We start from the raw sequence: 24049 nt of genomic DNA, 5'->3' as shown, positions 1-24049 counted from the left end.
ACCTAGAGTTCTTGATATATAAAAAACATTTTTAAAGAATAATAAAGTTTAAAAAAAATAGTAGAAACCTTTGAAAATTTTTTTGAGAGTAGCGAGTAGTTCTGATCGGAGTTCTGGACAGATCTCGGCGAGTTCTGTCGAAAAGTATCAGGGCTCAAAGCGATTGGACCAACGGTTTCTGAGATATACTCTAAAAATTGTTGATCTTCTGACAAATATGTCGCTGTATCTTGCAAACCGTTGGTCCAATCGCTTTTCCACCTTACAGTTTTCGACGATAGAACTCGTCGAGTACTATAAGAAACGCTACTCAGAACTACTCGGTACTCTCAAAAAAATTTTCAAAGATTTCTACTATTTTTTTTAAACTTTATTATTCTTCAAAAATGTTTTTTATGTATCAAGAACTGTAGGTATTCACAAAATACTTCTGTTAAGCTGATCAGAACTATGCGACCTTGAATTTCGTTAAAAAGTTAGCACCCCATTTTAAAAAAATTATTAAAAAATGATTATTAAGTGCATATGTCATTAAAAATCATAGAGAACTCTTCGTATCGTCAAAAAGAAGCAGAAATTATCATCAGAACTATTGTACCTAAAAATTAATTTTTCAAAAATTTTTAATTTTTTTTTTAATATTCGAAAATTTTTTTTACATATCAGGAACTCTAGGCAATCGCAAATTGAAGCTATTAAGCCGCTCAGAACTATTCCACCTCGAAATTCGATAAAAAATTAGCACCCCATTTTTAAAAAATGTAAAAAAAATGTTTATTGAGCGGAACTCTTGTTATTAACTATAGGGAACTCTTCGTCTCGTCAAAAAGGAAGTGGGAACTCTAATCAGAACTCCTGAGTACTATAATTGGGGTGCTAACTTAACATACCCTCATTATCGTTTCAATTCGTTACGAAACAATAAATTGTATAGCTATGTTTAAATTGTGTTTGAAAGAGCAATCGATCATTTAAATCAAATAGCTGAAAAAACGAATGAAAGCTAAGAAGAGTTACAAATAATGGTGCTTTTCGAATAATTGATTTTATAATTATAAAGAGTCCGAACAAATATTCACAAATGTGTACACGCCTAAGAATACCTAATGTTATCTCTCAATGACAGATATAAAGTGACTCCGTTCTGTAACTTCCAAACATTGCAGCATGATCTGTAAAGAGACGTTTTCGTTTACCTTTTTAATGACACATGGCTAGACATTACAAGCAGATGAATCCACGTCCAGCCATCAACATTATCTACATATTATACACGACGACCAGCTCCCACACGCGTGAGCTTCACGGCGCGGTACTATCATCCTATGTGTACGCACGTCCAACGCTAGATACACACAAAAGGCACGGAAAATGACGATGACGACGACGACGACGACAACGACAACGACGAAGAACGTAGCTAACAGGGCAAACATGAAGCCAGTTACTCGCTCAAATATTTATACCTGGCCATATCCCAAGGCGTTATCTCCAACACGCACTAGCTCCTACGGCGATGTAGGAAGCAGGGTGGAGAACACGTAAGAAGAAAAGAAAGAGGGATGCACACAGACTGCAGGTTGATTCACCTTGGCTGAGCAGATCCTGTTAATGAAAGACTCTCTTTCACGTCCAAGCACTAAGCGGAGACAATAAAGATACCTCGTTGATCCTACCTTCTTTGCACGTTCATGTCGCTGCTTCCTTTTTCCCACTCTTGTAGAGAGAATGTCGGCGCAACAGTTTCCTGTTCTCGCAACCACAAAATTATGGTTCCATAATCTAATCTATGTTTACACCAGAAGTAAGCCCCCCTCTTGAACACTAAAAAAGAAGATGTTTTCGGGAAGTTGCTATCGATATAACGTGGGAATTTCAGTGAGAATGACTTCGTCGCGGTGAATGAATCCAGATAATATCGCGACTTGTCGCGCTCAAGTTGGAAGAAAAACTCGTATGTGTATTTTAAGTCAAACACATCTTCCATTTAACGCACAAAATTGGTTTGGAGGAAAGCAATTTTCACACGAATCGACATCACAAATAATATCATCCATCTTTTCCAACATTTTTCCGCGTAGCGAGGCGAGGTAAGCGAATTCTCTAATCGGCGCCTCGATCACTCGGATTTGGGGGAAGTCATGGACGGCGGGGAAGGATAAATCGCGGTTATTAGCGCAAGATTACGTGGGCTTGCGCTCAGATTGCCTTGCGCGATGCGGGGGCTCAAATCCAAAATCTATATATCTGGCAATTCACCACCGACATCGGTCATAGTGTGATGGTCGAGATACGTGAAAGAATAGGAAAGAGAAGAGTGCAAAAGAGAGAAGAGAAAGCCCAATGGATGATGGGAGACGCGAGAGGGATGTAAGAAGATTCCGACACGTGCACATTGTTAGGGGAATCAGATTAGCCGGCAAGCTTGATGTATGTGCATCGCTAGTAACGTATCGTACTGTTCTCAGTACCTCTCTCTCTCTCTTTCTCCCTCTTTCTTCTTATCTTACCACGGTTTATCGAGCAAATGACGGAAGCTAATACTATATGATATCAGAGATGCAATGTCACTATTCTTTAAGACCGCGCTAAAATCATTCTTAAGCAATATGATATAATTTTTTTCGCTGTATTCGAAAACATATATATATTAACATAAATTTTAACTATTCGTAAAATCATAGAATTATAAGACTTCAAAATTTTTGATATCTCATGAAACAAACATAAAAATGGATCATCTTCCACGGATTATGGTGACAGACATCCTAACATTATTATAAGTCGATCTTATATATAGATACAACAAAGTATTTATTTCATTGTTTATGAGAAGAGACTATAAATTGATAACTAATTACATTAGACGCATGCCAATTAATTAACACGAACGACTCGCTTCTCGCAATTGGCATTAGTCCGTTACGAGAGGAAACTCACAAGATATATGTATCTAGTTTGATTCTCTGCCCAGACGCATAAATTCACGATGATTTATAGTCCTGTATATTCAATGTTCGAAGAAAGAGAAAGGCATCGGCACTTCACATATCGCGAACACTATGCGGCAAAGTGTTCTACCTTTGGATGCGTGCATGATCGGTCTAATTAAACTTTGCGAAGCTGAGTGAGACGTCAACTTGTTCCGTTCTCGAAGACTTGCCATACCAGCCCCTCGTAACGAGACGAAAGCAATCTCACTTAGTTATGTATACATCCTGTTTCTATGTCTCAATAAACCGTCGTTCCAACGGACATAACGGAATTGTATCACGATTATATCAACGTTATACAACGATCAGATCAATTATATTGGCAAACTTTGGTTCGGATTATCCAGCTGATCTAAATTTCTTAACATCATAAAAAATCAATAATCATCAACCTCAAACAAACACGATTTAAATTATAAATATTATATTTCAATTTATCAAAGTATTGATTAAAGCAAATGTGAATAAATTGATTTTTTCAATGTCTACATATTTAACTTTAATATCAAAATCCACAAAAAAGACATAGGAATGAACGCATCCTGAATAAATTAATATTTCATAAATATTATAGATAAGGAAAAGGAGAAGCATAACCCCTTATCTAATGGATAGAATATGTTCGTGTTGCGTCGGCGTTGCGTGAACATCCTACGCTTCAGGAAGCGTGCAAAGATCCGTTCGGATGAGGAAGAAAAAAATGTGAGAACAGATAAACGATTTGTTCGCTAGTAACAAACATGCTGCCTGCCAGATTCGCGTAAGCCGCTACTTCTTCTTGTACAATATCCACCTTCATCGGGAAGCATCTCGTGTGGGTAGAATCAATTACGCGGCGAAATACATCTTGACAGAGACACCTGGCCAACTGCAGCGTCAGTAATATTTAAATACTCACACCCACGGCTCGTGCCGGGTGGTGCTCGATAAATCTCTGAGGAATCGTCATGGGATAATGGCGACAAAGGCGCTGACGTTGTCGGAGGCAAGGATTAAGTGGTCTTATATTCGTGAGATGTCCATCTGATTTGACTAACAAAAAACTAATGCGTGCGATACAAACGATATGATGCATCAAATTTACCGACGCATTTATATTCGATCTTACGATTACGTCGCTTTAATTTACGTTTTAAAACACCTCTACGTAGAAGGTTTAATCGCATATTTTTTTCTTCTTCTATGTGAAGGAAGAATGCTACTTTAGATTATAATAAATTCCTTGAATTATTGACTATAGTAATTTCCTTGAATTGAAAGATGCTTATACGTGTACGCGTATAATATGAGATTATACAATTACTTATGTAATTACGCGACGCTATAATTATCGAAGTCGAAGAAACAGTGGCAGCTCTCTAGCAGACGTAATGTAATTACAACGATACCGAGTGACTAATGTTCTTTTTATCTGGATAGCGACCTACCGCCCTCGAAATCGCAACCGACCAAAGTCATTACGCCCCGTTAATGTATCGTCTCTTGTATTCAGCGGCACCCTCACAAATCTATCTCCTTGATAACGCGTCGTGATTTCGTTTGCGTCCAAGTCGCGCGTTAGTTATCGGCTAATGAAATCAATAGATATGCAAAGAAGTTAAACGCGCCGAATCCCTTATGAGCAGGGTGCTGCTGCCACCAAGAAATTTCGCGAAAGGAAATTTTCACTCTCTCTCTCTCTCTCAACTCTCGTTTCATTTCCGACGATCATTAGGTAGTAAAGAGAAAGTGCATGAACGAACGAATTTAAATGCGAAAGTACCTATCTTATATTTCAGCGCACATACCTACAATCATTTTCATTTCAACACATAGCGGAAAATCAATTAATAATTACTCACTGTCTCCAGAAGTCGCGGTGCTTGCGAAACAATTGAGAAGTCTGCACTTACCTGAAACAAAGAGTAAGTAAAATTATAAATTACACGCTCGTTAATTTTTTCTCTTTATACAAGCGAGCAGCGGCTTATCAATAAAGAGGAACACAATAACATGCATAAAAACGCGACTAATAAAAAACTCCGCTATAAAATTCAATCCTCGAAGTAGCATAGAAAAAGAATTAACAACGGTGATATCGCGTTATACTTTTTCTCTCAATTTGACACATCGAATAGAGAATATTACAGAGGCATATTATACGAAAACTACGATCGAGGAGCGTCCCGTCAGAGAAATGAGATTCCATAGATGTGACGAAATTAAGGAGAAGAAAGGAAGGGTAGACACGCGCGCCCATATTCGAACCTTGCGCGTGCATCTAAAGAAATCGTGATACGCCATCGGTAATGGTACTTGGTGGTAAGACACTTTTGTGGTATGAGAATGGTATTGTCTTTTTACGGCCTCCACAGGCATTTGCTGGTGTTTCCCTGACGCCCGAGGGAGCAGATTCTCTTTTTCGCCTTCGGCCCCGAGCTCCTTCGATATTATCCAAGAGAGATCACCTTTTTACCGGTCGTTGCGACCTCGTCATTCTGCCCTTATCTCGAAACCTCCCCCTCTCTTGTTCAACAACGAGAGGGAACGGCTCACTGAGGAAAGTGAATGAGGAAGGTAGCAGCCCTTCTCGATCGTGCCGCGCGCGCTCGTCGAGAATGTCCTCGGACGGAGAGAGAGAGAGAGAGAGAGAGAGAGAGAGAGAGATGGCGAATCAAATGGCAGCGTAACCGTGACGAGGTCGTCAAATCCGTAGAGCGATTGAAAATTATACAGGGATCGGCTTTACGAGCGGACGCTTTAGCCGCGCTGACGTGCCCGCACTTATCCGCGTACTATGTCCCTATAACGCCACGATATCTCGTCGACCCTGAGGAACACGACAGAGGAAAGATCTTCAACTCGAGCTTTATGGAATCGGCTCTTCTCTCGATAAATCCTGTGACGCGACTACAGAAGTTAAGGCGCGGTCAAAATGGAATACATCATACCTCAAGAGGATATACTCTCGACATATCCTTTCATGCAACTACCTTATTAATACACAGGATTTTACGATAAAATAAGACGTTTCTGCGACATGATGACACTTTCAACAGTTTTTACGTTCTCCATGCCTAACGGTCTCTCTCTTCACCTTTTGCGAGCATACTTCCGCCTTATAGCGGTTGGCTAGATTTTCTTCAAGGGAATGCCTGGAACGATGTTGCTATCATCAATGCCGTTTGCGCATTTGCGACGTAATTGCGATTCAACCACGCAATGTGAATACGCATAGAACGCACAAATTTAAATATTCACGATGCTAAAATGACGGAATTATCTATCGTGTGCGACGCTAATAAAAGTACCACGCAATTATGTATTCCACGAACGAATCGGAATTTATAATTCGCCAATCCGAATGTAAATACGGGAATATTTAATTGGCGCGATAGAACCACCGATAACCGCTGACGAAGAACGCATTATTCGATTATCTGGTCGACTTCGTAATTGGCGTCTCTGTGGGCATCGCGCGGACTATAAATTACAAATTACATATCAACCCCAACGTCGTAAATGTCGTGTTTTTTTACTTTGTAATATGTATGAGTCTGACAAAATCTTCTAATAAAATGTACCGACGACGATGCAACGGGTATGCCTCGTTAGATACACATTTCATTTGTATTACCGAACCATTTTCTTTAATATTGTTACATCGATAATGTAATATAACTGCTTCATTCATTTGAGGTATACAAACAAGCAGTGCTTGGCCACACGAGACGTTAATCTCATTTTAATAGCTCGTATTTTATCTTACGTATCTGATTGAATAGCAATTGGACTACGTCTCGTATCATTTATCAATGAAGAGAGGAGAAAAATATATAATATGATTTTTAAGATTCGACACAAATATCTATTCTATACCTATGATTAGACAAAATGTTAAAACAACTGTCCATGTTGAAGCTTAAATTATTCTATCGCGATAAAAAAATTATATACGTTAATTTTACAAATACAAATATTCTTAATGTGAGAAGTGAAATAAACTAAATCGGTGACGCGTAAACATTTCGAAATCTATCTCTTGAAATCTCTCCTTCTTTAATGCCAAATTCATACGTAGTAAGAACGAGCTCATCATCATTTTCACTGTCACAATTCTCGGATTCGCGAACTAATGATAGTTCATGAAGCATTTTTGTGTCGCTAAGTAACAATCATACTGTTTCGTTAAATTAGTTGTGCAATTCGGATTGTATCCATATACGCGAAAAAGCCAGATTGAAAATTACTACGTTTAAAGAATACACGTGTAGTATGCCAATTCTTTCTGTAATGCAACATTTATTTACTTATTAAGCTCATTCTATTTTTTAGATTGTTAAACGTTTCGAATATACCGTATATAAGTACGCACGATTGAAGGAAGCTCAGACGCGACTTTTCTACTGATGGAGATCAGATGACTGCGAATAGACTTCAGATTTCCTTCTAGCGAAGGAAATACGGGACAACGGGAAAGTTAATGCCGCCCGCGGTAATGGAGTACCTCTGTAAGTAAACTCTCTCTCTCTCTCTCTCTCTCTCTCTCTCTCTCTCTCTCTCTCTCTCTCTCTCTCTCTCCCTCTCCCCACTATTCCTAGCGCCTCGCTTTCTCCTTTCCTCCCGCATCCCTCTCATCTACCTCGTCTCTTCTCCATTACATCGGAGCAACCTGCAGACTCCATACGTTATCACCGTAGACAGCCTCAAATTGCTTCATTAGCCGCGAGATATTTTATATAAATTGGGGACTAAATTACCTGCGGCCGCGCGCTCGGCATCGGCGAAAAATTTGTAATTAGAGCAGGTAAAACTCGTCGACGTTGCACGGTCGAGCGGCGAAGGGAAAAGTAAGAGAAAGAAAGAAAAATAAGAGTAGAAGCGAAATAGTAGACAAAAAGAGAAAGAAGGAGAGACCAAGAGGTTTGGAGGGCCATTTCTTAATTATTTACGCGCCACTGTGCGGCAGTATTGTTCGTTCGCGGCGCATAAACCGTGGCAAATTGCCGCCGCCCTTTGCGGTTTCGCCGATAGCCGCTTTACGTCTTCAACTTCATGAATGGAGCAATTAGCATTCGGTGGCAGCTCAGAACGCGTTAAGGGGTACGTTTTGTTACGAGGACACCCTTGATTCACGAGTTCCCACCACTGCGATGCGTTAACGCAATGCATTTTCAGCCCATTGGACAACGCTACTTGCTCAAATCATCATTACTATTCATTTTCTAACTAAGGAGATTGTTAATAATCCATGAGTTAAAATCGTTATAATCTGCATTATATCAGTTGTCCTATATTAAATATAAATATCAAAGTATGATGCGAATTATACTGTTTTTTAAACGTTTTATCCAAACTACTAATTTATAGTAGAAAAAGATTTCAAATGTCGCGTACGAGCGTCTTAAAATAGCAGTCAAGCAGTGTGAAAGAATTATACATTTACACGAATAAAGAGAAGCAGAGGCGTTTAAAGGAGGGAACGTTGCGCCAGGGGTTGTCCCCAACTCTGTCCTACGGGGCCGTTTTACTTAATTTCCTTCTCGGACGAACTTCTTATTATTATCTCAGGCTCTCCCAACTTTTTTCTCACCCCCCTCCCCTCCCCCACCCCTAAGTTCGTGGCTTTCACAGAGTGACACGACAGTGAGACAAAAGGAAAAGCAGCCTCCTTTCCTTCCCCCACATCTAGCTTTGGTACTCGCTCGTATCCCCCGTTGTCTCTATAGCGGTCGAGTTCACGGGGTGGAAACGACGGGCGAAATGAATTGGCAACTTTTAATTAAGATGGTATCGTCCTCGCTCAGTCCCCTGCCTTTCGATTCTCTCTTTGGTTCGTGGAAAATCGACTAGGAGCCGGAAGAACTGGCTGCTACTCGGGTTCTGCTACTCGGAGGCTCCGCAGGCTTCAGGAGAACGAGGTTGCGGTGGAGGAGAGAGAGCTTTAGGTCGTCGAGCGGCGGGGACGCGGTTAGCATTCTTTTTGTTCATGCCAACTATTCATCATCGGTGACACTTCTCGAGATAGAGGGTACCGGTGCTCCTCTCTCTTCCATTCCCTCATCGTCTCATCCCGGCAACCTTTCTCGCTCTTTTCGTCCTCTCTGCTCACTTCCCCAGCCTTTTCTCTTTCCTTCCAGCTCGATCTTCTCCCTTGCCCTAGGGGTTTCCTAATGGACCCCCGACTACATAGTCCCCCTGGCCCCCTTACCACCTACTCGTCCTACCGTTATTCTTCTCTTTTTTTTCCGCGTGGCACGAGATCTCTCTATCACTTCAAGAAGACTTTACGAAGGATTTTAATTTCCCGGCAACTCCCACCACCGACCGTCGTTCGCGCGGTAATTCGTCGGCAGGCTTTCAAGACGTAAATTTCTACTTTTCATGTTGATATTACTCCGTAAAATCTTTATAAAATAAACTTTTAACGCATCAATATATATGTATATAGTGCAAAAAACAAAAAGCGCGAATGTTCAAAATATATCAGTCTATTAGAAGTATATGATAAGTATATTAAAGTAAAATATATATGCATAATAGAAATAATACTATAAGCTTATAATAAACATTTAATAAATGTTTAATCCTTTTGTGTGTATATGTAAAAAATGTTTTTAAAAAAAAAGTAAATAATAATATACGTACTTCAAAATTTGAATTAGCACGATTAATAAAATTAATCACAAGAAATAACTATGATTATTTCAATAATTATTAATGCAAGACAAAAATGATAGCAGAAGATTATTTGAATGATGTTACGCAAAAATAACGGTAGTTAAACGTGAGGCAGAGGCTGCCGCATGGAATCCTGTAATTATGACACGTCGTAAAAATTTTTGAACTGGTCCCTCTTAGTCTTCCCGAGACCTCTTTCTTAAAGCATAGAATAATCAAACCATGCGCCGCGAGAGAGAGAGAGAGAGAGAGAGAGAGAGAGAGAGAGAGAAACAGACAGACAACAGCTACAATTAAAATACAATTAAAATATTATTTGCAAATATGTTCTCCAGTAATATCACACATTTTCTTTCTGATTTATCATGCGTTCTAAGACAAATTTACGAAGACTGATTTACTGATTTACAATTAGGAAAAAAACATTTGGAACTTATGTAATAAAAATATATCTATAATTATAAGTAGATTGTGAAAACGGAGCACAGACATATAAATAATAAATGTAAATCGTGAAGCAAGAGAAACAAGGAAATATTATATAATATAATAGGCGCAATAGGCACGTGTGACACGCGTGCCGTCACACGCACCCTACTGCCACCATCCCGTGATGGAAAAAGACTTTCAGAACGCATCTCTCGCCATTCTGGCGTTAGTCCCCCGAGGACTGGGGTAAGCCGCATATAGTGTCTTCCAGATACTGGATGTAGAAGGAAGAAAAGCTGGAAAGAGCAGAAAACGCATAGGAAAGAAAAACGTGGCCGCAGCGTACTCGGCAGGTGGCTGTTAACGTCCCATGGGAACCACTGATAAAAACAAATGGCAGAACGAGAAAAAGAGGAACTCTTCGCGCGTCTTTGCGACGTCGAAAATAAAAAAATTACTTGATGCCGAAACTCATGTAAACAGAGTCGATGAATGAAAAGGAAGTTTATCAGGATGTTCACCCGTTTTTGCCGATGCGATTCTTTTAATTTTTAAATAATTATAGATAAAAAAATCCAATTACAACAAGAGCGTACACTTTGTTAACTTATATATCTTTGTCATATAATTATCTTTGAGAAAAAAAGGAGTACCGATTAAAATCTCGTACATCGGTTCTAATGAAACACATTTTCATTGTGATACAAGTAAGAACGACGATTCGCCATTTCCGGAGTTGATAAGTTGAAGATGGCGTCGAGTTATGGGGGAAAATTTCGCTGCAAGAAAGCAATATAAAGTCGCTGTTCATCCTCATAACGACGTTTCATATAACTGTATCAAAAAGCAGGTCGTATAGTCTCGCGACACTCCATAGAATATTTAAGCTTCAATTTCATACCATCGCGGTAGGTGTCTCTATGTCGGGAGCATATTAAAAAAAAAGGTAATAAAAGCGGGCCAGAAGATCAAAAAGAAGGAGAAGAAATTGCGAAGAGGGCACCGATGGATCCAACACACAATGGGGGCGTCGCGACGACCGTCTCGCAAAGGGGGCGGCAAAACTGACGCAGACTCTTCGCAGCGTTCAGGATGCGACACTATATGCGATTATTATTCATTATGTGGCATCTCTCTTGTGCTAACGCATAACTCCGTCAGAGAAACGTTTCTGCGTACGCATCGTATAGACAAGTTGCAAGACTCTTCCTGCGCTTTTCATACGCGCGCGAACTGTGTTGAATTGCAAATCGTACGTCGCTCCGCGACGCGAGACGAAGGGTGAACCGAGGGATGAGAGACATGTCCGTAGAAGCGAGGAAAGGAGAACAACCGAAAACTGACGAAAAACTTTACATAAGCGAGACCGAATGCCACCCTTCCGACATGGTTTCTCTCGAATCCACTCTATCATGAGTCCTGTCTCTTCTCATCCCTCCCGTTTCTCGCATCGTAGCTCTTGCCGTGGCGTATCGTTATGGTTATGGTATTAGGCACACGAGTCGGAGTACAAACGGTTATTTCGCTGAAACGACCTCGCGTCGCTTCTTACAGGAAATGCCTCCTCCACCGGGCCAGGGGCGATAACGAATGATGAGGGTGGGAAAAGCCGCTCGAATTTTCCGCTCAGAGAGTCCAAAGAGGCTTTCAGATCCGCTAACAGTAGTGGTAGTGTCGAATGGTGAACAATGTATGACACATAGAGATAACAGCCACAAGTAAGCTCTTAAAATTATCTCACATTAAAAATTAATTCCCTTCATTTATTTCAACCTATTTTGCTCATTCTTCTAATCGCTAGAAAACAATAATTTTTACTTTAAATGTGATCATTATATCTTTCTTTTAAAAGTGAATTTATTTTAAATTGAATCAATAGAGAGAGAGAGAGAGAGAGGATTTGTAACAGTCTCTTCAATATGCATAAGCTTCAAAAATTCTCCGAAATTTGATAGCGACATTGACGGCAAATTCACGCAGCATTTAAAAGTGCAATGTCAGCTGTATAGTCAAATTAAGAGGACGTTCCAGGAGCAACCATTCACGTGGGCTCGAGGGGGTAATTTCGATTATACCGGTACAGAGCGCCGCGGGACCGTCGTTACCGGTGCCGTACATCGTACATGGTTTGTTTTACTCTCGCTATTTTACTTTTTATTACTTTCGGTTAGCCAACTAGTTAAAACCGCGGCTGCCGTCGGCTGCACACCTAATGACTCGGCGAGTAGAGACAAAGGGTTCATTTGCGAAGCGGCAGGTGTACGCTGCGGACGAACTCAACGAAATTGCTCTTTCGTCCCATCCGATTTCCTCTATCTACACGTATATACTCCTTTCAAAGAGACGATCCACCTCCTCCTTCCGTTTCCTCTTCTTGTTTCTTCCAGGAATGACGCATCTGCTTTTGAGAAAATGCGACGCTATTCCATTAAACTGGCCAAACTTTCACGAAAAGAATAAAACGTAAAAGCGCACACGCCAAAAATATATTTGATAAAACATTATGATAAAATATTTTAATTATGCACTCGTAATAATTAAATAATTTAGTTTTCAAGTAAAAAAAAATTATTATCATATACACAATTCGTTTTTTCATAATTTATTCTAATTTGAATTAAACTTTCTCATTTCTATAAAATGCTTGGAAGATCAAAGATGTTCCTTCTCTATGCTGTGACAAATTTCACAATTTTCCTGATAGATAGATTATCAGTTTCAAATTGGTGGCTTTCGTTTTCGGTATAACGTAGTCTTGCGAATCAAGGTCACAAGGTACGTCGGCTATATCTCGGGGAAGTATCTAACACCTGCAATTTCACGTCTATTCCAAAGTCCTGCGGGCGAGTGGCTGTCACCCGGAGGCGTCCTCTTCATCAGATATCGTGACACGGGGATTCAACCCAGTAACCGAGGAGCCAAGCCGCTCAACCCTCTCTGACTCTCGAACTCGCGCCCACCCATCGTACACCATTCCACTTCCATCTTCGTATCCATGGAGTCTCTTTGCAGCAAGCGCCCGGCGTCGTCTTCGTACACCCGGCAACCCTAACATCGGTCTCGTCCGACCTTAAGATATTAAGTACTTCACCCGCGATTAGATCTCTCATTGTACGGCGCGGTGTCAGACAAGCGGTTCGTTAGGCTCCGAAGAGAGAGAGGAAGAGAGAAAGAATGGGAGAGACAGATAGAGAGAAGACGAGGGGCAAGAGATGACTTCAGGAGAAGACAATACCAGTCTAAGAGACAATTGCTCGCGGTTAGAGAAAGAGAGAGAGAGAAACTCTTATAAGTGCTGTATAATTTCCTGCAACGACACCTTCATTGTACGCCCAGCGTTTCATTCTTATCGTTAAAGCATGAAACTGGGAAGCAATGTCGAGAGGATTGCGCGTTCTCTTAAAGGTGTGAATATAATCGGCATTAGAATCATAGATTTGAAGAAAAAAAGTAGTATTTTACAATTTGAAATTTTCGATCAAAGAATCTTCAAAACTCATTTTTCATTTTGTCGAAAGTTTCTCTTATAGTCTATTTGTCGTTAAATTACGTTGATACCATGTTTCTAATATCATTGAAATCGATCTTAATACTCGATTCTCAATACGCTAAATCTTCTTAGTCGGTTGGAACATGGCAATAAAGCAGCACAATTAAAAGTGTTTCACATGAAAGCTATCTAATCCCGTATGAGAAAACGCTTAACAATAATATAAGCTACATTTGTTCGGAGCAGCGAGCGTACGTTTACATGATTCTTGAGAAGATAGCTGAAATTATAATGCGGTATCATGTCCAAGATAAATGTTTGCATCAGCAACAAATTGTGAACAGAGTTCAACTAAATTACCTTGATTTTTTAATTTAATATGGAATCTATGAGAAAATCAAATAATCTTTTTAAGTAGCTGAGTATATATATAGTACATATATACATATGTATATCTTTTCTCACATTTCAACGATAAAAGTACTCAATCCCATTAAAAAAGTAATATATTGTATTAAGTAAAAAATACAATAATATAACTGAAAGAAACTGAAACTCAGACAAAAGACATTTTTAGAGATTCTTTCAACAGTTACTTTTTTTTAAATATACTTAGTTTAAATTTTTTGATAGAGTTCGCTTGAACTTTTCCACTGATATTTACCATGATCTATTCAGTACGACAACGTTGAGAAGTACCTGAGTATCCAAAACTTTCCGGTACTCTCCCACGATCGAAAGAGAAGCAGGATCGTCAACGCACTTGAAAACCCTCAATAGACCCAATCACAGACTGCTATGACCCCGCGTTGTCCCCTTCAGGATCAAGGGGTCTCCTCTCCCGCACTTGATAGTGAACCCGAACCAGATTCACAGTTTGTTTTCTCAGAGCAGACTGGATCAGAAAAAATCACTCGTGCATCGTTCAATCACATGATAAAACAAACACTAGAAAATTTGCAAAAACTTCTCCCTAGATATAAAATTTCCCCCATTAAGCCAAATGATCAATGCATAAGTATATCAAAGATCTTTCATATAGTGAAAACTACATCGTTATATTATAATTATGTACGTAATTAGCATTATCGAAGAAAATCTCCGAGCAAATTTCTTAATTAAAAGCGAAATTACATTGATCATTTCATAATTCTTTAATGAAGTGTTTTGTCGATCGAATAGGAAATTGTTATCAAGTTTAACGTGACAGTGTCACAAGCACGCATGCGATATTGATGTGAAAGACAGAATGCGGGCAAAATTCAACGACAATCTTGCATGTCTCTCCCACAGTTACATCGCCGATGACGTTAACAGACGTGTCATTAAAGGGCGGCAAAGAACAACCTTGCATGACAGTGTGTCATGTAATCATCACGTGAGATTCTTGCAGATGGACAAACGTTCTCTTGAAAGGACGATAAGGCTGTGCAATAAAGAGAGCAAATACGAAAGAGGAAGAACGCGTGATCTAAGCAAGGGAAAAGAGGGAAAACGCGCGGTCTAGGCGGAGAAGAGGGGGGTCACGGTTTTCGTAAATTCGCTACGCAAGTCGGCCGCAAAATCAGGAATGAATGAAAAAGTGACACAATGCAACGTGTTGCAGACGGCCGGCAGAATCGCCGCCATCCCCTTTCGAGTTCTGTCGCAACGACGCGTCTCTCCCGAAATCCACCCAACTGGAACCATTCACCACCGTTTGTGAAGAAAAAAAAGGATACGGAGGAGGGAATATAAAAAAGAAGGGGACAGTGAAGGGGGAAAGGAAAGCAGAAAGGAAGGAGCAGGTTCTCGTTCTAAAGCGAGCGGCGATGCGTGGCAACGGCAGAGTCAGAACCGACTGGGTGGTTCTTTCCCCCCTCATTGTATCGAGATCCACATGTACTGTGCATAAGGGACAACGTAGGGCTAAGCATATAGAATAGTATCTGCATGTGACGGATCGCCGTTGCAGGGATCCGTCAAGAGTCATCCGAATGCGAGACTCCCAACTTTTATTTCGGCCTCGGCTGATGCTAAAGCCTCTATCAAAAAGTAGCAAATTTATTGTACACGTTACAGGTGCCATGGATTTTTTTCCCGCACTCGATATTTTCTATTCTTCTTTCCAAATACATAATGGATACCCGACGTTCACATCAATTGCGAAAAAAATTTAATTTATTCGAAATATAATCGTTCGGAGATAGAATTAAATAAGAAGAACAGGATGCAAAGATTCTTAGTTTTAACTTTTAATTAATTACTATCTCTCAAATCATATTTAACAAAGCATACTTTTGTTATTCTTTCATACACCCATTTTTGAATTCAGGTAGTTGTAACACACACAAATAACAAATAAAATATTTCAAATAATTTTAGATATTCTAACTGTAAAAGACTACACGTTATATAATATCTAAAAACAGAAACAAATTATTTTGCAAAATGCGTTTTCTATTCAAATTACACAAATACTTGTCTCATACATCATTCTTTATTTACTTCTAAATTTTAGAATAGATTAAATCATCTTATATAACACGATAATTCAAATTCAGTATGTTGTTCCATGGTCGTTTTTATTAACAATCTCATGCAGACTAAAATCCATGATTTTATCAGTGGGATAATGATCATATATATAGTTTCGCAAAAAGATACTTAGTGATCGGTCGATTTATCAGATCGATTTCGAGATACTCGTACAATTTGAAGAAACGAACCATAACAGATACATAAGACCTTTTTGCTCCTTTCTTCTCCTCTCTCTCTCTCTCTCTCTCTCTCTCATACCGCGCGCGCACGCACACACAATGCTACGTCGAACAAATAAATTATCGCACAACACATGTAATTAATATAAATGCATTTTGAGACATATTTCTGCTTGATCTAGATTAATTCGTGATATGCCACGATTTCGGCAGTACCCTAATCATAAGTTCGAACGAGATATAAGTTAAAGGACAACACCTATAGTTTTGTTTTTATCATAAAAAAAACTTTTACTCTGGAAAAAAAATTCGCATTTCGTACACTCGTTCATGCACTAAACCCAATTTAGCACGATTTTTTCAATAAATTTAATTTTACGGTGCTACCGCGCGCAGGTATCCGAGTTAGCAGCTAGTTTCGTCGGCGCGATAAAGAAATAATAATGGCATGTTAAATATATATGGCTATATCGGGCATAATTACATTTTATTACGGGGCAGGTCCTCCGGAAAAATGGAAAACACCAGCCAGGCGATTTCGCCGTGTGACGTAATCGGGCATAATGATGTGTCTGTAGCATAACGCCAATACTCCCTTATTCGTTGCGGCGCTTGTCACTTTTCCCTATCCTGCTAACAGTTATTTCGCCGACGTCCTGCGTTTTCAATCATACACGTCAGTGAGTTTCATTATTATCGAATCTAGGGGCACTTCTTTTCGCATGATCTTGTCTATCTCTTCGTTCGTGCATGGTAGTGTTATGTTGTAATAAATAATCGATTGAACATTTTTTCATTCATATCACGCTCACGGTACCGATCCATGCCGTCCTCGCGGTACCAAATTAAACGTTACCACGCTCTGGGAAAATATTAAATTGCTCGTTCGAAATTCGTTCTAACTCACGTATTGTACCATCACTTCAAATTCTTCGTATTGATATCTTCAACGTATTCCACTGTTTATTATAAAACAATATAGCGAGTAGAACGGTAGTCGAAATGATGTATCGACTCGTTAAATCGAGCTGTTCGAATGTAGGACCTTAACTAGATAAGGCCACGTTCCTTCCTGCACTATTGACGGGACCGCGTTTACGCCGTACAAGCAATAAAAGTCACGTCGAGGACAACCAAGTCGACGAGAGGAGAGACCATCGATAAAAAACGTCAGTCTGCTTGTGACCGCGTTGCCGAGGTTTCCTGTATCTTTGTCCTCCTCCCGCACGATCTCGTGAGAATCCGAAGAGCGTCTTTTTCACTCTGTTCCTCGACTCCTCCGTAAAACGCGTGACGTGTGCGCACGCGGCCCTCCTTTACGGCCGTACTTTGTGGTTTTCGAAAAGTTTCTTACGTTACCGCTCTACCGCCGCGGCGTCGTGGTAACAGCACTGGTCACAGTGGTTCTCGCTTCGGCCAAGTAATCACTCTCGACGAGAGATATAAAACACTAAAATACTATATCCCGCAAAATCCTATATGTATACTGCTCTAAAAAAGGAATATATCTATCTTAATAGTAGGATAGATTTTCATCACCATACAGTATGCGCGCGATTATTCCTTCCGACTTTACGTTGAATATTCATTTTACCGAGCTTGAAGTTATTGTGAAATGTATCGGAAAATCACAGCAATGTTCTCGCTTATAAGAGTCTACTGCGGAGTGACGATTTGCGCGTGTTACAACGCTTATAATTTTACGACGCAAGGAAATGCCTTCTTCGGTGAGAACCGGCTATAAGGAAGGTTGACCGCCACTCCGGCGTTGTCACAAAGTAGTAAAGATGCATCTTCGAAGCCTTGCCTTTCGTGTGGCTTTCCTCCATTCCGATGTACACCTACACAACATACGTTCATGCGTGCATGTGCGTACGTAAGAGCCTCCGCTCGTGCACCCAGTAAAATCACGCACGCACACATACGAACGTATACGCGAGTGTACGCCTTCGTGAGTCGCGAGTCTCTGCGGTTATTTTAACAACGTGGCAATCTCTTTGTAGACCACACGCTTGTAAACTAAGAATGAAGTCTGTTCGGCAGTGGTAGAAAGAGGCGAAAAAAAAATCTCCTTCTTCTCTGCCTCGTTCTTCTCTATTTTCATTTTATTTGGTCTGTTCGCAAAGGAATTCAATCGATTCAAGAATTTAATGGAAACCTCGTTTTTATTTTGCTCATATTCTTTTGCATTATATACACGAGACATGCGGAGATCAAAACCAAGATTGTGATCGTGTCCTTATCGTTTTTTGAGAAAAACAGAGGGGCAATTATTTCTACGACATGTTCTTTTTTCATTAACGGCATTAACACAGGCTATAGCATTAAATACGATCTAGACAAGAGTTGGTCGATTGCGCGAAACGTCGCGGATAAGAGGCTAAATCAGACATCGTTTATATGAACGTGCATGAAAGTGGACGTACGCTAACGCAAACGGAATGGAAGCGTCGAGGTTGCGCGCGGCGCGGCGCGGCGCGGCGCGGCGCGGCGGGCACAAGTTCCGACAGAGACGACACACTCTCTCGTTGTATTTTTGCACGTCTCTTCCCTTCTCTCGCGTTTCTCCTCCACCTCTCTTTCCTCCTACGCGTCGCGTCGTGAATCACGCTCTATATTTAGAGGCTCGTAGAGCGCGTATCCCGCGCTCATACGCGCGCTCTACGAGCGTTCAGGCATCGCAAAAATATGTCACGCTCGTCTTTATATCCGCGACGGGCCGCAGGATGATGTGTCTTTTATCCTCGTGGCCGCGATGTGTGGTCCGTTGTAAACCCGTTCGAGCGGCGACCTCCGCGCGATGCGTGCGTCGTTAGAAGCCTCGGCCGAAATACGCCATCCGTGTATTTTTAATCTGCATTTGATTTAATATTGAACAGACAATTCTAAATCTGATGTAACCCTTTATACGCGTATACAAGTACCTACTTAATAAAATCGAGTCACATAATTAACCTACTTTACATCCGATATATCTGTAAAACATTTATTCTGTAGAGAACTTGTATCAGAGAAGAAAAGAGAAGAATTATTTACACAAGCGAAATGTCATTTCACGAATTCTCAAAGCTCAACGATGTCAAAACAAAGGTAATCGCACAAGTGGTTGGAAAGCGCTTCTTTCGTCGCCTATGAAGGAAGGAGGAGGAGGAGGAGGAGGAGGACACAAGAATACCAAAGCCGCACATTTAAAGTCAGAATGCCGTGCGTAAAGGAACAATGGCTGAAATGGCGAAGAGGGGGTTGTGTTACCACGCTCCGCGCGGGTGGATAGGGTGGCTTTAGAGGCGAACGGCGTGACAACCCCTCTTTCTCGTCATGGCAAAGTTTCATCACCGCCACGACGCAAACTCATTCCCAACCCCTCCGGCTGAACTTCGACCAACAACTTCGGGTCTCCTCGTTTATTCCGGGTGACTGCATTTTCGTTCCATAGTGCGCGCACGGGATTGTCCTCTACTCTTCTCCACTCGTGTCTTCCTCTTGCTTTCACCGCCTGCTATCCTCACCGATCTCCTCGTTCCCGTTCTCTCTTTCTCCTCTTTCCCTCTCGTCGATCACCACATATATTTCAACTGACACTATAACATGCTTTTCCCGGAAAATCGAGCATATTCTCGATCGTATCATATCCAGAGCATATTCGAGATCTTTTCAAAACGCAAACTGACTAAGATCTGACTAAATGATAGAGGTCATTCTGCGATTGCAAAACAATTCTGAACTTGAATGTGATCCATAATTCACACGTTTCGCGCCCCAAAATAATTCCAAAAAATTTTCCCAAATTTAGATCTCTTAAATTGGAAACCGCGGGCGATCCTCAGTTAGTGCGCGATAAGAACATTTGCGCAAAATGCGAAGCCGAGTAGCTACGGAAAGGGTCCGCCGCTACAAGAGTCTGAAAGCTGGCTGAAGGGTCCGATGGGAAAGCAGCACGAAATAGGATAAGGAAGAAGAGGGAAACAAGAGAGAAAGCTGAAGACGATCGTTCGCGCTCGCGGGATGGGCGGTAAAAGGGTGCGCGGAAAGGAAGATGTTAGGAGCAAGGGAAGAATTAGCTAATGGCGCACGATGAATCCGTAATGGGTTTGCGCTGTTCCTGGCGCCGCATCGGGATTTGAACGAGTTCGTTCGCCCATCCTCGCGACGTGGAAAGCCGTAGGACTACCGAGGAGCGCCTCGCGTAGGCGAGAGAGAAGATACGTGCTGCACGCTGGGGCGTGTAATACCCCAAGGAATGCAGAGAGAAGATGGAAGTACAGATAGGAAAGCGCTCGTCGAAAATCAGACGAGAGGGAAAAGGGCTGGCCACTACAAAGAATTCGAGAAAGCGGCGAGAGAAATGATCTTTTGCGAAAAACTTACGAGAGATTCTCAAACTTTGCTAAAACAAAATGATACTCAATGGTCAAGGAGTTTTTTTTAGCTTTCTATCCTTTTGCGATCGCGATTACAAAATTCTTGTGCTTGTGGCTGCCAAGTTGTTTTTGGCGTTTTTCGCAATGTATCGAAATGTACCTATAATTTCGAGACTGCCTGATGTTTCACATACAAACCACTTATTACCTACTGGTGCGTTATTGAACAGAGAGAAGTTCGCTCTCAATCTATGCAAAGGTCTTGCGTCCTCAAACAGCAGTAATCGGAACGAAGTATAGCGACCCTGGCCGAATTCCTCATCGGGACATCGCGTCGTCGCCAACTAACTGTGCTTCTCCGCGCCAAAGCGTATTACGGTCTTAAATGACACGAGAACGGCCCGTTTTACGCGCCATACGGCACCACGCGATCTTATCGTCCAAAGAGAACATGTTCTTTCCCGGCTGGTCTTTGGGCACCAAACGGCGGGAGTCGTGGTGTCCGTTAGTTCTCGGCGCGGAAGAGTATCTCGTAAGGATAAGATTTTACTACCATCGCGAGCATAAAGTCGAAAAGGATACGTTTCGACGAGGCGTCACGTGAGATTCCCCCTCGAGGGACCAAAACGATTTACGAGCATCGTCGTGAATGGAAGGAACGAGACGAAGTAAGACAAGCTGAGCGCGACTAGCGATCGACGGAATCGAAATGCAAAGTAAATCGCGATATGCGCATGCCAGTAATTACAAAAAAGAAACGAAGGAATAATCTATAAATGATTTAAAAGTACCTATATAAAGATCGTTTGTTCCAACTGAATAATACTATATACGCTAATCTTCGGCTTTCAAATTTCGACAGGTACAATTCTTTTAGAACCAATGATAGCATATCCATAAGTAACTATATTATACAGCTATTTATTATTTCTTGACATGGGGCATTTGTAAAAGATGTAAATTATAAACTTATTCGTATGGTTGCGTGCTTTTCAATGTTTTCTTTTTATTAAAACTAATGATTATTGTCACTAACTCGTTTCGCGTGCTTGACGAATGTTACAAGAATATTCCCCTTCAGTTTCTTCTTTTTTCGAGAAGAGCGGACATTTCTATGAAATTTGCGGAAATTCTGCAACACTAAATAACGACTCGGGATAGTCGTATGGGCATTAATTTAGCAGAACAGCTTTCTTTCGTAATGCGCGCACAATAAAGAATGTTCGAAGAACGTGAGCTAAAGTGTCTTTTCAGGAGTGCATCGACGTTGATTGGCTTTCGTGGTAGACTTCGTGGTAATTCGTGGCTGATCTACTAACCGGCTGACAGGAAAGAAAGAATCTCGGTGCTTCCCAGAAGACAATCAAAGAAGCTCCAGCGTGGCGGCGTGGCCGAGCCATTTGGGCATGACGAGAGACTTAAAAAATACAAACTACGTCAATACGCACGCGAGCTACTAGGGACAACTCGGTTGGTTTGGGTTATCTTACGTGCTCCCAACAGCTGTCGGACAGAGGTGCTCAACCATAATATGTAAGATACATGTATACGTATCTCAAATCGTGCGTCTTTCTGCCGTTGATTCGAAATCAATTTTCATTATACTATTAGGCCTCTGTCAAATTGACAATGAAATATTAAATAATGAAATGTTTTATTTCAGAAATTACCCATACAGAGCAAGGAAAAAATAAATATGCACTACGAGTAATTAAAGATAATTTTGCCAGTCCTAGCGTTGTCTAGTATATATACAAAAAATATATATACATCCTTTATTTATCATATGTAGTCTTGCGTGATAGGCATGCGTTGCGATCAAAGAAAGTTTGCATGCAGTATATTCCCTCTACTGTTGCCACGATCACTCCTCTTTTGCTGATACAGTATCGGTAACGGCGAGAAATTGACTCTTCGAGAGTAATGGGCGCGCTACTCGCATTATTCATTATAACACTTTCGACAAGTCGTATTTTTGACATACAAACAGCTTTCTCTGATTCGTTACTTCCCGATACAACGTTCTCCGATCATTGCTTCCGAGGAACGCAACAATCTCGATAAGAAAAAGGTTTCTTGACGAGCGTATAAATAAACAAATACAACATTTAAATTACTCCCTAACAAAAGTCGTGTACAAATATTGGTTTATTCATTTATTTTTACCATACGGTCTATCAAAATGTTGCACAAATCGTTTAAATTTTTCTCCCTCTTCTCCCCTCTCTCTATATAAATATTATAAATACATGAAAATATTTAAATAAAAATTTCATACTTGGCTGAAATTAAAGAAAACAAATGCATGATCGTTTTAAATAAAAGATATTTACCTGTTCATTATTTTTTCATATTAATTAACGAACTCTGTCGTTATAGCTTTCAATATATAATGTCTGAACATTACATGATGCAATGCATGAAAATAAAATAGAATGATGAGACATTAATAAAAAAAGAAATAAAAAAAAAAAAGAAAGCGTGCATCACCTCTACCAGTAGAAAATTTACGATCGACTCTCGTCAACACCCCGGGGGTTCCAGAGGAACAACAAAAAAAGGAGGTGTTTCCGATAAACTGGTACCGGCAAACTACAGCATATGACTGCATCGTGAGAAAAGATAAGCCTCACGCTCGACCAAAAGTATACACATATCTCGAACGCTACAAAGCGTAATTAATGTCGTGTTAGAGTTATAAGATTTCCGACAGCCTGATAACAGTTGACGAATGGCTTCGCGAAAGAATCGGAATGTCCCCACAAGTAACCGTGGACTTTCGCGATAAAGCGTGATTCTGACGAAATTGTTTATCGCTGCATTGTCATCGTGAACATCACAAAACGTATAATTTCATTGATCAATCGATTATATGAATACTTAGAATGACATTTTGGTAAATAGAATGATAAACATATAGTAAGCACATCAATATCCTATTTTTGTCACATATCAGTTTTGAGTTAATTTTTGCAAATTTCTTAAATTCACATCGAGAGGGTAACCACTATCTGAAATATTGTCCCACACAGATTACATGATTTCATTTGATTTTATATAATTTTATTTGATGACAAATAATTGTCCTTGCTATATGTGCGGTCATTTGGTAAAATAAATTTTATCTAATATTACACAATTATATATTACAATTATTTCTTGTACTTACATATGTAATGATAGGATTATATATCGGAATTTCATATAAATTTTATAATGATTTCAGGGACTCCGTCCCACGATTACATCAAGTGATTACCCCCTCGATTCACATCATTATTTATTTTTAATTAAAACACAGATCGAGAGATCTCTATATCGTTAAGGAATAACGATCCATGTGTATACATTTTCATGCGAATTTCTCTAGATGCTTATGAAATACCCAAGTACGTATCTGTCGATCGTGAAATCCGT

At 40.4% G+C, this 24049-nt stretch overlaps 1 protein-coding gene across 1 annotated transcript in view; it reads right to left on the bottom strand.

Annotated features, from left to right (window-relative positions):
* Positions 1-24049, bottom strand: part of hth (Meis homeobox homothorax) — a 369578-nt gene that overhangs the window by 232747 nt on the left and 112782 nt on the right. Inside the window, exon 8 of the mRNA XM_018540853.1 lies at positions 11123-11125. Coding sequence (XP_018396355.1) covers positions 11123-11125 — 3 coding nt within the window. The remainder of the gene's footprint in view (positions 1-11122; positions 11126-24049) is intronic.

This window comes from Cyphomyrmex costatus, unplaced genomic scaffold (genome assembly GCF_001594065.2).
Source record: "Cyphomyrmex costatus isolate MS0001 unplaced genomic scaffold, Ccosl1.0 scaffold270, whole genome shotgun sequence".
Lineage (NCBI taxonomy): Eukaryota > Metazoa > Arthropoda > Insecta > Hymenoptera > Formicidae > Cyphomyrmex > Cyphomyrmex costatus.
This window is presented reverse-complemented; position numbering and strand designations above follow the sequence as displayed.